This window comes from Microcebus murinus, chromosome 16 (assembly GCF_040939455.1).
Source record: "Microcebus murinus isolate Inina chromosome 16, M.murinus_Inina_mat1.0, whole genome shotgun sequence".
Taxonomy (NCBI): Eukaryota; Metazoa; Chordata; class Mammalia; order Primates; family Cheirogaleidae; genus Microcebus; species Microcebus murinus.
The window spans coordinates 49,050,532-49,066,323 of NC_134119.1; the positions used below are offsets into that span (position 1 = coordinate 49,050,532).

Genomic DNA, 15,792 nt, shown 5'->3' on the forward strand with positions numbered 1-15,792 from the left:
GACCCATGGAACATTTATCTATCTTCTCAGAAGTGATAGATACAAATGAGTTTTAAAAACATTTGTCTCTCTTCTCATACATGAGATAAACCAAAAGAATACAGTTAGCAATAAATAAAATGGCATCAGTTGTCAAGGCCTGCCACCTTGGACTTATTTCATAAGACTTACTTAATCAAAGTTGATCCAACTATAACTGTTAAAGACAGTATATCGATCTCACCCAACAAAGTACAACGTTATTCTGTTATCTGCTTCGGTCTATCTAGCTTCTCTGAGCACCTTGGGGGAAGCCTGCCTTATTCACCAATGGCCTTTCTCTAGGCCTGCCAGCATCTCCACTGCACACACCCTTTGGCAACAGCTGCTTCAGTTACCTTCCCAGGGATAATATGCAACCTGGAGCAAGGACCATATCACATCTCTAGCACCAGAATTTAACACAACACTCACACTTCCCAGGTGTTCCACAAAGTGCCCAAAAGGAGAATAGACTGAATACACAACAAACTGACTCAAAAGTTCTTGAGTCAGTCTTGTAGGATTCAGAAGATTAACAATAAAGATTCCTTACTTTAAACTTGAGTTTCTAAAACCAAGAGATGAAAGAAAAGTAGAAACAGTAAAGCTTATAAAACAAAACAGCTGTGGAGCAACCCAAACATACCTGAACTCAAATTCTATGGACTGAGGCCGGGCGCTGTGGCTCACGCCTGTAATCCTAGCTCTTGGGAGGCCGAGGCGGGCGGATTGCTCAAGGTCAGGAGTTCAAAACCAGCCTGAGCAAGAGCGAGACCCCGTCTCTACTATAAATAGAAAGAAATTAATTGGCCAACTGATATATATATATAAAAAAAAAATTAGCCGGGCATGGTGGCGCATGCCTGTAGTCCCAGCTACCCGGGAGGCTGAGGCAGAAGGATCACTCGAGCCCAGGAGTTTGAGGTTGCTGTGAGCTAGGCTGACGCCACGGCACTCACTCTAGCCTGGGCAACAAAGCGAGACTCTGTCTCAAAAAAAAAAAAAAAAAATTCTATGGACTGAGTAGTCCCTCTGACTGTGATTAAGACAATCAATCCTAAATTCTGTGTTTCAAACCTTCAATGACTCTTACTCTCTTACTATCAAGACTGTATCGTGTTTCCCAAAAAATAAGACCTACCCATAAAATAAGCCGTAGCAGGATTTCTAAGCATTTGCGCAATATAAGCCCTACCCCGAAAATAAGACCTTACGCAGCCTATCTGCACAACCCATGCATTTCATCTCGGAGCGGTAAAGACGACAAGCAGCCTTTCTCATCTGCCCTAAGAGAGCTCTATTGTTTGACATGAGAGATTGGAGCCAATGGTTCTAAAGGAAATAGAGTCGCAAGAAATTCAGGATGGAATTCAGGGTTTGGAGAGTTATGATGATGTTCCAGAAGAAAAGAACTTAATTATATTTGAGTAAATGTAGATTGTTGTACCATCCTTAAAAAAAATAACACATCCCCTGAAAATAAGTCCTAGGGTGTCTTCTTGAGGAAAAAGAAATATAAGACCCTGTCTTATTTTCAGGGAAACACGGTACTGTCATGGCTGGGCACGGTGGCTCACACCAGTAATCCTAGCACTCTGGGAGGTCAAGACAGGAAGATCACTTGAGCTCAGGAGTTTCAGACCAGCCTGGGCAAGAATGAGACCCTGTCTCTACTAAAAATAGAAAAATTAGCCAGGCATCATGACACACATCTGTAGTCCCAGCTACTCAGGAGGCTGAGGCAGGAGGAACTCTTGAACCCAGGAGTTTGAGGTTGCAGTGAGTTATGATGATACCACCACACTCTACCCAGGGCGACAGAGTGAGACCCTGTCTCAAAAAAAAAACAAAAATAAAAAACTGTACTATCAAAAGAAGATAGCATACTTCCATCATGGTCAGCTATGAAGAAAGCACATATTTTAAGTTTCTCCTCTTCCCTCAAGCAGAATCATTTCCCAGCAATCCAAACCCTATTAAGGAAAGAAAATTTCTGGCATAATATATTTAAATCTAATCTTTTCAACACTCAATGGATAGCCCTACAATCATAAAATCTTCTGGTAGATAAAGTCGCCAATGATTGCTAGTCTTACTATTAAAATTCAAACAATTATTAATTTTGTGTGAGAAGCATAAAAACAAACCATCTACTTGCTACCAAAATACTTGGATTTTGTTGCATTTTTCTGAAATCCAGTGTTATTTTTAACATGGCTAAACATGTGTATAATCTGAGACATTACGCATTGTAAGAACTATACAGTTTTCCTATGTTAAAATCAAACTCTCAAAATACCAGCTTAAAAAATGCAGGCAAGTATAACCAAAATCTGTAAAAAGTATCTATTCTTTTATCACACTGAAGAATACCCTCATTTTAAAGTATAAGGATCAGACTTTACTCTCAGACTTTACTCTCACCCCAATGAAAAGAACATTAACCAAAAATATTGGGACAATGCAAAACAAAATCCTTCGGTACTAAGCACTGAAAGACACAGGGCAGCAAGGCAATGGGTAAATACTGTAAGCCATAGCAAAAACTTCCTAGTCCAGTTTAACAAGGCCCATTACAATTTGGCCCGAGACTACCTTTCCAACCTCAGTCCTCAATCTATAATCTCTAACCATCAGAGAAATAGGGCCACACACAGCTCCACTACTCAGTTCTCATACATTCTGTGGTCCCTGTCTGAAACACCACCTATTATCTCGTTTTGTCTAATAAGCAAACTTAGAAGATTAATAAAACTGTAACTATTTCACTCTCCCATGGAATTTAATTAGGTGATGAACTGATAAGTTGAACTGACTTATTCTACCTGAAATGGTGACCTGAGGTGGAGCTGAGGCAGTGATGCTAGCACTGGGGAGCAGCTGCAAATACAGATTATCATTAACAGAGAGGTGTGGTTGCACAATAAATGCAATGCGCTTGAATCATCCCAAACCCATTCCCTGTCACCACCACTACCCACCCACGCCCACTCCCCTTCCCTGGAAAAACTTCCATGAAACCAGTCCCTGATACCAAAAAGGTTGGGGACTGCTCACTAGCATTCTAGAATCACATTTTATAAATTATTAAAGAATTAATTCTAAAAATGTGATTCAGGCCCTCTCATCTATTGTAAGATTATGCATCAAAAATGGGACTCCAAGTTGGGGGGTGGCCTGGACTGCCCAAGGAATTTGAAAACACTCCCTTGTCTTACCTTGCTATCCATACTCACAGGTATTCACATGCCCCTGGAGTAGAGGCCTACACATTCTAAGAAGCAAGCAGAACCAAGGTCTGGAGGATGCATCCCCCATAGGAGCAGGGCTGAAGGGCAGGGCAGGGGTCCAGAGCTATGACTCATCAGCTGCTCTCTAACTTCTGCCAAGTACTGTACTCACATGAGAGTATTCCTAGACAATTAGGACTTTTTCAGAAAGATTGTTTTAAGAAGGACACACCAACTCATTTGGAATTACGTTTCATACTTTTTCTCAAAGTAGCAATGGTTTAGAAAAACACGCTTCATTTAATGCCAAGCATATATATATATATACACACACACATATAATATACATACACACATATATATGTGTATATATACACACACATATATACATATACATATACACACACACATTATAATCATTTAACACTTTGTCAATTTTTTTTTTTTTTTTTTTTGAGACAAAGTCTTACTCTGTTGTCCGGGCTACAGTGCCGTGGCATCAGCCTAGCTCACAGCAACCTCAAACTCCTGGACTCAAGGAATCCTTCTGCCTTAGCCTCCTGAGTAGCTGGAACTACAGGCATGAGCCATCATGCTCGGCTAATTTTTTCTATATATTTTTAGTTGTCCAGCTAATTTCTTTCTATTTTTAGTAGAGACAGGGTCTTGTTCTTGCTCAGGCTGGCCTCAAACTCCTGAGCTCAAACAATCTGCCTGCCTCGGCCTCCTAGAGTGCTAGGATTATAGGCGTGAACCACGCAGGCCCAAAATTTATGGTCTTTTTCAGCAGCAACATCCTACACCACCACTTACCAGGTAGAGACAAGAAAAGATCTATCAACACACTGAAAAATCAGTGATGCCATGTTAAATTTAAATACAAAGATAGATTGAAGCGTTATATAATACTATACAATGAGAACTTCATTAGTAAAAGAGGTTTCCTTATTATAATTATACCAAAATCTACTTAAATGAATTCACTTAAAAACAGGGACTGAATTTTGTAGTTAATAGTAGACAAATATGTTGGGCATGGTGGCACACATCTGTAATCCCAGCTATTTGGGAGGCTCCAGTGGGAGGATCGCTTGAGCCCAGGAGTTTGAGGTTGCAGTGAGCTATGATGACACCACTGCACTCTATCCCGGACGACAGAGTGAGAGTCTGTCTCAAAAAAAGAATGAGGAAGGCCGGGCTCTTGGGAGGCCGAGGCGGGTGGATTGCTCAAGGTCAGGAGTTCAAAACCAGCCTGAGCAAGAGCGAGACCCCGTCTCTACTATAAATAGAAAGAAATTCATTGGCCAACTGATATATATATAAAAAAAAATTAGCCGGGCATGGTGGCTCATGCCTGTAGTCCCAGCTACTCGGGAGGCTGAGGCAGAAGGATCGCTCAAGCCCAGGAGTTTGAGGTTGCTGTGAGCTAGGCTGATGCCACGGCACTCACACAAGCCTGGGCAACAAAGTGAGACTCTGTCTCAAAAAAAAAAAGAATGAGGACAAGGGCTTGCAAGCTAAGTTTCAGAAAGATCCTGTGTTCCTGATCTTATTGTTGAACTTCTTCAGACTTATTTTTGTCTTCTGATAAACTCTTACCTATTTAAGTTATTTAGCAGTATTTTCTGTTATTTGCAGCTGAATACAACCCTTACTAATAACACCAACTACTGCTAAATTACATTATGCTTAGCAGAAATCAACAAGTATTGTTGGTTCTACCTTCAAAATCCAGTCATTCCTCACCTTGCCCAATGCCAACAACACCCTGACAAAATCCACCATCCTCCCATCTGAGCACTGCAATGTCTTCCTACCTGGTTTCCTGGTCCTGCCATGTTCCACTGCACTCTTTTCAGCCAAAGTTATTTTTTAGATTTTTTTTTTAACATGGGGTCTTGCTCTGTCACCCAGCTCACTGTAGCTTTGAACTCCTGGGCTCAAGCTATCCTCCTGCCTCAGCCTCCCAGCTGGGACTATTGGCACATGCCATGACACTCAGCCAAAATTAATTTTAAAATGGAATCTGCATCATGCTGCTACTCTTCTTTAACCCTCCAATGACTTTCTATCTACTCAAATAAACACTAGTGTCTTTATGCTACCTTCAAGGCAAATGGGATTGATCTGATATGGCACTCTCTTGACCTCGATGACCTTACCTCCTAGTCAAGTGTTCCCCTTAATTCACTGAACCAAAATGACATCCTTGCAAATGGGGACTTTGTTCCTGTTCTCCCTCCCTGAGAGACCCCTCCACTATACACCCTCATGCTAGACCCTTAACTCTCTTCAAGTCTTTACTCAAAAGCCATCATCTCAGAAGCCCTTCCCTGGACACCTATCTCAAATGTCAACTGACATTTCCTAGTCCCCTCCTTGCTTTGTTGCTCTTCCTTCACTTATTTTCAAGTTTCCACTCACAGCACTGACCTCCTTTACTTATTAACATATTGTATATTTTACTTATCTCTCTTGCTTATTGTCTATGTCCCTCATTAAGATGAAAGCTTCATGAGGACATAGCTTCGTTCATTGCTGAGCCCTGGACCTAGATCAGTGCCAGCCATATAGATGTTCAGTAAATATTTACTGATGAATGAATAGTTACAAGTCAGACGATGGCACTGCTGCACTCTAGCTCCAGGTGACAGAACAAGACTCTATTTCAAAAAAAAAAAGAAGTCAGGGAAAAACTAGGTAGCAATCTGGAGAATGAGAAAGTGCCAAAGGCAAATATCCACTGCCTCATAATTACTGTTGGACTCTCCCAAGCACGCCAGGCTTGTGTAGCCAGCCCCTCACAGAACTACATCCTATATGCTGAGCAAAATGCCAGCATTCCTACTTAAACTGAACCCCATGCATAGCTGCAACACCACAGTTCCACACAACAGAGCAATAGCCATAAAAACAGAACAGATACTTTGCAAATTGCCTTGGCCAATCTTACTTTGGGAATAGCACTTTTCAGATAAAGCATGTGAACAAAAATGCCAAGATCCAACTTGTGAGCAGTGAGTTTGTTACTCAGAATTAATGAATACCTGCTTTCTCAACAGCAAAACAGAAATATATGTATGAATTTTATTTAAAATAACAATTAAGCCTCATGCAGTTGATTTTAGAGCATGCTAAGAATCTTTAAAAGTTTTAAAAGACTTTTCTTTTTAAATAATTTTAGATCTATCTTAACATAGGCATAAGGCTGGGAGCGGTGGCTCATGCCTGTAATCCTAGCACTCTGGGAGGCCGAGGCAGGCGGATTGCTCGAGGTCAGGAGTTCGAAACCAGCCTGAGCAAGAGCCAGACCCCTGTCTCTACTATAAATAGAAAGAAATTAATTGGCCAACTAATATATATAGAAAAAATTGGCTGGGCATGGTGGCGCATGCCTGTAGTCCCAGCTACTTGGGAGGCTGAGGCAATAGGATTGCTTGAGCCCAGGAGTTTGAGGTTGCTGTGAGCTAGGCTAATGCCACAGCACTCACTCTAGCCTGGGCAACAAAGCGAGACTCTGTCTCAAAAAACAAATAAACAAGGCCGGGCGCTGTGGCTCACGCCTGTAATCCTAGCTCTTGGGAGGCCGAGGCGGGTGGATTGCTCAAGGTCAGGAGTTCAAAACCAGCCTGAGCAAGAGCGAGACCCCGTCTCTACTATAAATAGAAAGAAATTCATTGGCCAACTGATATATATATAAAAAATTAGCCGGGCATGGTGGCGCATGCCTGTAGTCCCAGCTACCCGGGAGGCTGAGGCAGGAGGATCACTTGAGCCCAGGAGTTTGAGGTTGCTGTGAGCTAGGCTGACGCCACGGCACTCACTCTAGCCTGGGCAACAAAGCGAGACTCTGTCTCAAAAAAAAAACAAAAAAAAAACATAGGCATAGATTATATCTGGGAGGATACACGAGGAAGTATAGTAGTACTTGCTCCCTGGAGACAAACTTAGGTACTCAGAAGAAAGGGGTAGAAGGTTGATATTTTAATCATTACCCTTTTGAAATTTTAGGATTTGCATCATGCTAATATATTTCTTATGCAAAAATAATAGGTTAAATTTTTAAAATAAGACAATCATGCATTACCTTAATGAAACAAAACCTATTTACTTTGTCAAGATGGCAAAGGAAATTTCTTGATACCCATATTCTAAAGATAAGTGAATTCAAATTCTGTCAAATCAGCATAAGAAAGAGAAGGCATATTGTTTAGAAGATCAAGTGTCTGAAGCAGCCCAGCAGTCTCCTTCTCACTCAGAGCCCTGCTTAGTGTTTTCACAAGATACAAGCAATGTGTGAACTTCATGACACCTATCTCCTAAAGAGACACTACAATAAAACTCTGGAATATTAGAAAGTACCTGCTGTAGAAATATGTCAAATTGCTTAAAAATTCCTCTAAGTATCCAAACAGGTTTTTCACCTTTTAGAAGAAAAATTTATTCTAATTTTTATTCTAACAAATAAGCCATTACTCTCCAAATCCTCATTTCCTAATTAAACACTTGGGACAAGGCAAGGATCACAACAGAAACAAAGACCAAGAAACATTACTAAAAAATGAATCAATCTTAATAGAATAAGATTCCTTTAGGGGCTGCTTCCTGAAAACTGTCCTTATCAAATGCCATATTATACAGATCCAGATCAGAGGGGAGAGAAAGGCCTGAACTGCAGCAGAGCACTTCCTAACCTCTGCTGAAGGCTCAGCAAAGAGTTCCAGCAAAAGCCCCCCAGGGTCTGTTAGATGTTATTAATGGTCTCTCTTTATCTGTTTCAATAACTGCCCCCAGGCACAAGCTGTAGAGACCCCAGCTTCCAAAAAGTAACAGGATGTCTGCAATGAAGCAAACAGAATCTTTTACTGGGTACACCAGAGATGTCCATGGAGCCTGCAGACATCCCATGTTCTACCAAGCTTGACTGCAATACAGGTGAAAAGTACACCCTCCTCTAGGCCACTCCCCACTGCCCGCAATTAACCTCCCTCTCAACAATGTATCGTTTTATTTCCAAAAGAAAATAGGTGACAAACTCCAGCCAACTCCTAATATTTAAGTCAATTTTATTATTTCTCACTTGTTAATAATCTCCATATAAGGAGTTCACCGCTTAGTGGGCAACCATAATTCAAATTCCTGCAGACCAATGTGAGCTTAAGATGGGCAGGTCTCTTAGGTGATGTTTAAAATCTTGTTACTACCACTGCGATCATTAACTAAATGAAATGCCTGGAGAATGTAAGAAGAGTCTCAAGTCACAGGCTGTTTAAAGTGCCACTTAGAAAAAGAATCTGCGATTGGACGCGTCCTTACTCCCCCGCCCCGCCAACCACTCCTGCCTAGACGTCCTAAAAGCATTATGTCATCCACTAGCCCACATCTCTCCAGCCCCAATACAGGGCTCCTCTCGAGGTGCCCTGCGGCTCCAGCCCTCCTCCCTCTCAGACTAGGAGAGGGAAGGGAAGTGGCCCTGAAACGGCCAAATGGGACGCGGTCTCAGCTCTTCCAAGTTCTCTTCCTAACAGTTAAGAGCACCTCCTGCCTCAGTTTCTCACAAATAAAAAGAAACGAGTTCTCTCCCTAACTCTTCCTATTCTGAGATGGGCGAGAAGACAGGAGCTGTGCCTCCTCTCAGTGAATTCGGGACAGTCACGAGCGAGGCTCAGCCTCCCTTGCGGAAGGACAGAGGAGACCCAAGCGAGGGGACCAGGGTGGGGATCTCGCCGCAGGAATGGGCCGATGTCCCCTTCCGGGATAGGGGGCTGCGGGGTCACCCCTGTGGCCGCGGGACCCGGGTCTCGCGTCGCCGCCGCGCCTGCCGTCGCTGGGGCCAGCCAGGGCAGGGAGCTGCAGCGAGCCTGGACTCACGGTCGGTGCAACTGCTCCTCAGCTACTGCCGGGCCGGGCGGCGGCGGGGGCGGCGGTGGGGGCGGCTGAGGCGGCGGCGGCTGTGCCTGCGGCGACGGCTGAGGAGGCTGAGGCGGCGGCGGCGGCGGCGGCGGTGGCTGCTGCTGCTGCTGTTGCTGGAAGGACTTGAGAGACTCGAAGGCCTTCATCAGCTTTTCCAGGGTCGCCATGGCGGCCTCCTGCTCCGCAGGGCAGCCCCCAGGGTCCTCCGGCCGGCTTGCGGCGCCGCTCAGCAGCTGGGCAATGAATGGGGCTCGGGGCCACAGGCAGAGGCGGAACCGAGGCGCCCGGCCATCTTGGACCCGGCCCGGCAGCCCCCGCGGCTCCCTGCGCCCCGCGACGCTGCGACGGCGGAGGCGGGGCCACGCCGGGCCGGCGGGATTGACCGCCGGAGGCGGCGGCCTCTGCCAATGGCCGGCCGAGGCGCGGGCCCGCCCCCCGCACCTGCAGGTTTGTCCCAAGGAGCCATGGGGCCTCTGAGACCACAGCGCCCCTCCCGGTTGAAGGCGCTGGGCTCGGCGGCAGGGGGCGGGGCGAGAGACAAGTCCAGGAAGGGGGGTGTGTGGAAGGGGCGGGGCAAGACGGTTGAGGGCGGGGAAGGAGCCGGGCAGCGAGGGCGGGGCGCAGCGAAAGGCGGGGACAGGGAGGGGTGAGCGCAGACTGGCAGGAGTGCAGGAGCAGGGACAGGGAGGGGTGCAGGAGCGGGGACAGGGAGGGGTGCAGGAGCGGGACAGGGAGAGGGTGAGGGGGACAGGGAAAGGGTGAGCGGGGACAGGAAGGGGGTGCAGGAGCAGGGACAGGGAGGGGTGCAGGAGCGGGGACAGGGAGGAGTACAGGAGCGGGGACTGGACGGGTGCAGGAGCGGGACAGGGAGAGGGTGAGGGGGACAGGGAAAGGGTGAGCGGGGACAGGAAGGGGGTGCAAGAGCAGGGACAAGGAGGGGTGCAGGAGCGGGGACAGGAAGGGGTGCAGGAGCGGGAAGAAGAGCAACGCGGAGAGCGACAGGGAAGGCCCACGACGCCGGCAGTCGCAGCGGAGCGGCGCCGGGCTTGAAGCTGGAGATCCCCGCGGGGCTCGCTTGTCCACCAGGCTGGCCAGGCGTTGGGTAGGGGCTCGGCCCGACAGCCCCGCGGGGAGCATGTTGGAGGTTTTGCTGGAGGAGAGGGGACAAGAGTGAACCCCTGCACCGAACACAGAGAATGCATGATTGGTGACGTCCCCCAGCGAGCACAGAGGCCCCTGCAGGGTGGCCCCGTTGGGAAAGAGGGAGGAAGGTCTGGGGCAGGCTCAGGTGGTCAGAGCCTACCGAGTGGTCAGTGCCTGCCACCTTAGGCCTTGGCTAGAGCCACAAAGAGCAGCTTTGCTCAGAGACATCCCCCACAGGAATGATTACCCCTCCTAAGGAGAGCACCATGCTCTGGCCTCTGTGGGGGGACCCCCACAGGGCACCATTCAGCAACAGCTCAACAAAGGTCTGTGGGGGCCTCCTCTTGGCCAGAGGGTGCAGGCTGGCACTGGGATGAGCAGCAGAGGGGTCAGGGATGGTGGGGTCATCACCTGCCATCACCTCCAGCCCACAGGGAGTAGGGTGGGCCTCAGAGCTGCCCAGGGGGGTGATGTATGCGGTGACAAACATATTAAAGCCCACTCAGGGCAGGTCACACCTGCCACTCATAGTCACCTGTTCTTTGGTCACAACCAATGTCTCCACTTTCTCAGAGCCTGTCCCTTTCACCAAAGAGGTCAAGGAGAGGGAGGCCCAGCATTGTTCCCAAGGGGGTGGCAGCTGTCTCCCCTTCTCACAAGGACAGCAGAGGAACAGCCTTTAGTTCCTATTCCCTGTTGTTAATAAAGTCCCTTGTCCACTGTGCCCAGGAGGTGCAGGATGTCACACAGGGTAGGCGTGATGGTGGGCTCGAGGCTGTCAATTGCTGTGGTCCACACACTTGTAAGATGGCCCCAGGAACCCCCTCCTCATGGCATCTATGCCCTGGATCCATCTATGATCCCTCCCCTTGAGTATGGGGAGCACCTGGTGACTTGCGTCTGACCAATATAATGCAGCAAATGTGATGGACTGTCATTCCGTGATCAGGTCACAAAAGGGTGTGACTTCAGTCATGCTGGCACTCTATTGCCTTCTTGGCTTGCATGAGGCACTTTGATGAAGCAAGCTGCCATGCTGGAGAGACCCAAGCTTGGGTGTAGGCCCTTCCCTAGTCAGCTTTCAGATGGGAGGTAGCTGGTATTTGATTGCACCTTAGTCAGAGGCGGGGAGCAGAGGACCCAGTTAAGCTGTGCTCAGATTCCTGACCCACGGAAACTGTGCAGTCATAAATGTGGGTTAAGCTATCATGTGTTGTGGTGATTTGTAACACATCAACAGATAACTGTATTAGTTTGCTTGAGCTGCTGTAACTAAGTACCACAGACTGGGTGGCTTAAACAATAGAAATTGATCTCCTCGTGGGCCTGGAGGCTAGAAGTCCCAGATTAAGTTGATGGCAGGGTTGGTTTCTTCAGAGGTTTCTCTCCTTGGGCTGCAATTGGCCCTCTTATCCCAGTGTCTGCACATGGTAGACCCTCTGTGTGGGTCTGTCCTAATCTCTTCTTCTAAGGACACCAGTCATACTAGATTAAGGCCCACTCTAATGACCTCATTTTACCTTAATTACCTCTTTAAAGAAACTCTCTCCTGGCCAGGTGCGGTGGCTCACGCCTATAATCCTAGCACTCTGGGAGACTAAGGTGGGCGGATTGCTTGAGGTCAGGAGTTTGAGACCAGCCTGAGCAAGAGCAAAACCCCATCTCTACTATAAATAGAAAGAAATTAATTGGCCAACTTATATAGAAAAAATTAGCTTGGCATGGTGGCGCATGCCTGTAGTCCCAGCTACTCAGGAGGCTGAGGCAGTAGGATCGCTTGAGCCCAGGAGATTGAGGTTGCTATAAGCTAGGCTGACACCAGGGCACTCATTCTATCCTGGGCAACAAAGTGAGACTCTACCTCAAAAAAATAAAAATTAAAAAAATAAGAAACTCTCTCCAAATATAGATACAGTCTGAGGTCCTGGGGGTTAGAGCTCAACATATGAATTTTGAGAGGACACAATTCATCCCATAACAATAAGTAACATGGTTGCATCCTAACAGCCGCTCAGACCTTTGTTTTTCTTTTTGAGACAGGGTCTCACTGTGTTGCCCAGGCTAGAGTGCAGTGGCATTATCATAGCTCATTGCAGCCTTAAGCTTCTGGGATCAAGCCTCTCTCCCACCTCAGCCTCTCAAGTAGCTGGGACTACAGGCACGCACCACCATGCCCAGCAAATTTTTCTTTTATTTGTATGTTGCGCAGGCTGGTCTCAAACTCCTGGCCTCAAGCAATCCCTGGGCCTCAGCCTCCCAAAGTGCTGGGATTACAGGTGTGAGCCATCGCGCCTGGCCTGACATTCCTCTGTAATAATAAGACCTCAACTTTTGTTTTTGTTGTTTTCAGGAGGCTCACCAGTAGAAAGACCTCAACTGTTACCTGAGCAATTTTCCACTTAGCTAGGAGACTACATTTCCCATCCTTCCTTTCAGTTAGCTATGGCCATATGACTAAATAAGTTATGGCCAACGAGATACAAGCAGAAGTAATAATGAGTATTACTTCTAGAAAGTCTCCTTAAAAGGAAGGGCCACCTTTTTCCTGCTACTTGAAATGGGATGTGTTAGTTGGCGCATTAGCAGCTGTTCTGGGTCATGAGTATAAAAGCCACATTCTAGGGTGAGGGAGCAGAGGCCCAGATGACTGGGTAGAGCTGTCATTTCAGCCTGGCCTGTCCATCTCTGGACTTCTCTTATCTGTAAGAGAGAAATGTACTTTTATTTTGTCTAAATCATGGTGACTTTGGGTTATTCTGTTATATACCCCTAACCCAAATTCTAACCAAACCAGGGAGGGTATGGGTCACTGGGACCATACATGGCCATAACAGATTATAACTGCTTCAGCCATGGCTAGAAAAAAGTCTATAATCCTGACAGGAACTATAATAAGAAAGACTTGTAGAAAGGGAATATCAAGAAGCAAATTTTTTAGAGTTCACAGAAAAGTTTGGCATAGTCCCAAAAGAGTAATTAAAGATGAACACAGTGGGCAATTTGGCATGGTGTCTCTAAAGCCTTAAAAATAGGTACAGTCCCTGAACAGCAAAGACACCTACAGTAATTTATCCTCTGAAAACAATCAGGTATGTGTGATAAATAATCATTTATTACAGCAATATTTAAGACCAAAAAAATGGAAAAAATGTAAATGCTAAGCAGAAGATTAGTTAAATGAATCATGATATAGCCATACATGGTCATTAGAATTCTGTCCTAGACAAGCCTTTGTGACTCAGGAGAAGGTGTACACTGCATCAGCAGATTACTATGTAGAGCATGATAACCCCCACTTCCCGTTTTTTAAGGAAAAGAAAATACACAAATACATAGAAAAAAGATTAGGGATCTAGTCACCAAGTTGTAACACTGACTCTCTCTAGGCAGAGAAATTAAGGGTGATTTATATTTTATTCTTTGTGCTTTTCTGTATTTTTCACATTTTCAGCAGTGAACATGTACTGTTCAGAAGGAAATTTTTTAATGAAAGAATAGGTATGGGTGGTGAGCTAAAAATGAAACCCTAAAAATGACACACTTATGACTGGTCCTCATGAGGAAGAGAGAGGAGATACTTAATCCACTCAACTCTCCTGCCAAATGGTGTGCACACCAAGGCCAGGGGGCGTGTACTCCGGCTGGGGTAAGGCTGGAAAAAGAAGGAACCGTGAAGCAGACCCAGGAGGGAACAAGATGAGCGACCCAACAGCTCCCTGAGAACAGAAAGGGCAGTTTGGTGGCACCCAGGCCTGTCCCAGAGAGCGCTGAGAGAGGAGCAGGTGTGAAAGTGAAATGGGCAGGAACCTTTTGCCGAAGGAATCCATGAACTAGCGAAGAGCGCAGGGCCCAGCTGCAACAGAAAGCTTGTCTAGCGTGATGGCTGAGGCCAGAACGGCAGGAGGTGGGCATGGTCTCTCTTCCACCTTTCCTGTTCCTTAGGTTTTAGGTGTCTGTGGTTCCGGTTCAGAGCTTCCTATGTGGACTGTACCTCCACACACGCCCAGCCTGACAATCTTTCTTTTTTCACTTTAATTATATTATCTGTAATTATTGATATATTTGAGTTTCTTCCATCTACTAGATGCTTTCTGTATTTCCCACCAGTCCTTTGTTGCCTTTTCACTCCTTTCTTGCCTATTTTTTGGTTGATTTAAGTCTTATTTTATTTTTTAAACTGTTAGTTTGAACAGTATACACTGTTTTCTTTCAGTGGTCACCCTAGAAATAGCAACATCCATCCTCCAAGTACCAGACTCTAACATTAATTAATACATGTCCTCTCTCCCTCATCATGCAGGGAATGTATAACACGTAAATGCTGTTCATGGTTCCTCCCAATTTAGAGGGTATTATAAATGCACATGCATATATTGCAAAAGACATAGACACAATAATTGTGGAACAGTCAGCTTTTATTTAAATTCACCCCCATATTTACCATTTTTATTACTCTTCATTCTTTCCCGAATCTCTGATCTGCCATCTAGGGTCATTTTCTTCTGCCTGGAAAACACCCTTTAGAATTTCTCTGACAGTGGATCTCCTATTACTGAAATCTTTCCATTTCAGTTTATCAAAAAAAAGTCTTTATTTTGCCTTTATTCTTTTTTTTTTTTTTTTTTTTGAGACAGAGTCTCACTTTGTTGCCCGGGCTAGAGTGAGTGCCGTGGCGTCAGCCTAGCTCACAGCAACCTCAAACTCCTGGGCTCGAGTGATCCTTCTGCCTCAGCCTCCCGGGTAACTGGGACTACAGGCATGCGCCACCATGCCCGGCTAATTTTTTATATATATATCAGTTGGCCAATTAATTTCTTTCTATTTATAGTAGAGACGGGGTCTCGCTCAGGCTGGTTTTGAACTCCTGACCTTGAGCAATCCGCCCGCCTCGGCCTCCCAAGAGCTAGGATTACAGGCGTGAGCCACAGCGCCCGGCCTTATTTTGCCTTTATTCTTAATGGATTTTTGGCTGGGCATAGAATTCAAAATTGGCAGCTATTTTCTTTCACCAGATTGCAGGTCTGGACTTCACTGTTTTCTGCTTTTCTTTCTTGCTGTTAAGAAGTCAACTGTTGATTTCATGGCTGCTCCTGTCTTTTTTCAATCTGGCTGCTTTTAAGAATTTGACTTTGGTTTTCTGTAGTTTCACGGTGATTTGTCTGGGTACATAAGGAGAGACAAATCTGCTTGTTAACAGTACTCTAACAGGCTGGCTCAGCAGCAAGGGCTGAAGTCCTGCTGGTGCCAGTTCTAGAAGTTCTGGAATGCAGATACCCCTTGGTAAGAAATATCTGAGATGAGGATATTTCTTTCACCAGCAAAGCTATTCCCCACAGCCTGAAATCTCCCTACATGACCGGCCAGCTGCTCCCTGTTCCCTTCAGTTTCTCTGCAAACATCCAGAATGAGAAGGAGCAAGATGCCTTTCCTGGTGCACAACCTATTGTGTGACCAGCCAGACCTGGCACTGACAACTCCCATGGGA

At 46.0% G+C, this 15,792-nt stretch overlaps 1 protein-coding gene across 4 annotated transcripts in view; it reads right to left on the minus strand.

The window, feature by feature from the left end:
* Window positions 1-9,473, minus strand: part of HTT (huntingtin) — a 159,413-nt gene extending 149,940 nt beyond the window's left edge. For all 4 annotated transcript variants that reach the window (XM_075992879.1, XM_012737356.3, XM_012737355.3 and 1 more), the window contains exon 1: window positions 9,123-9,473. In XM_075992879.1, coding sequence (XP_075848994.1) covers window positions 9,123-9,331 — 209 coding nt within the window. In that variant the 5' untranslated portion in view covers window positions 9,332-9,473. The remainder of the gene's footprint in view (window positions 1-9,122) is intronic.
* Between the last annotated feature and the right edge of the window lie 6,319 nt (window positions 9,474-15,792).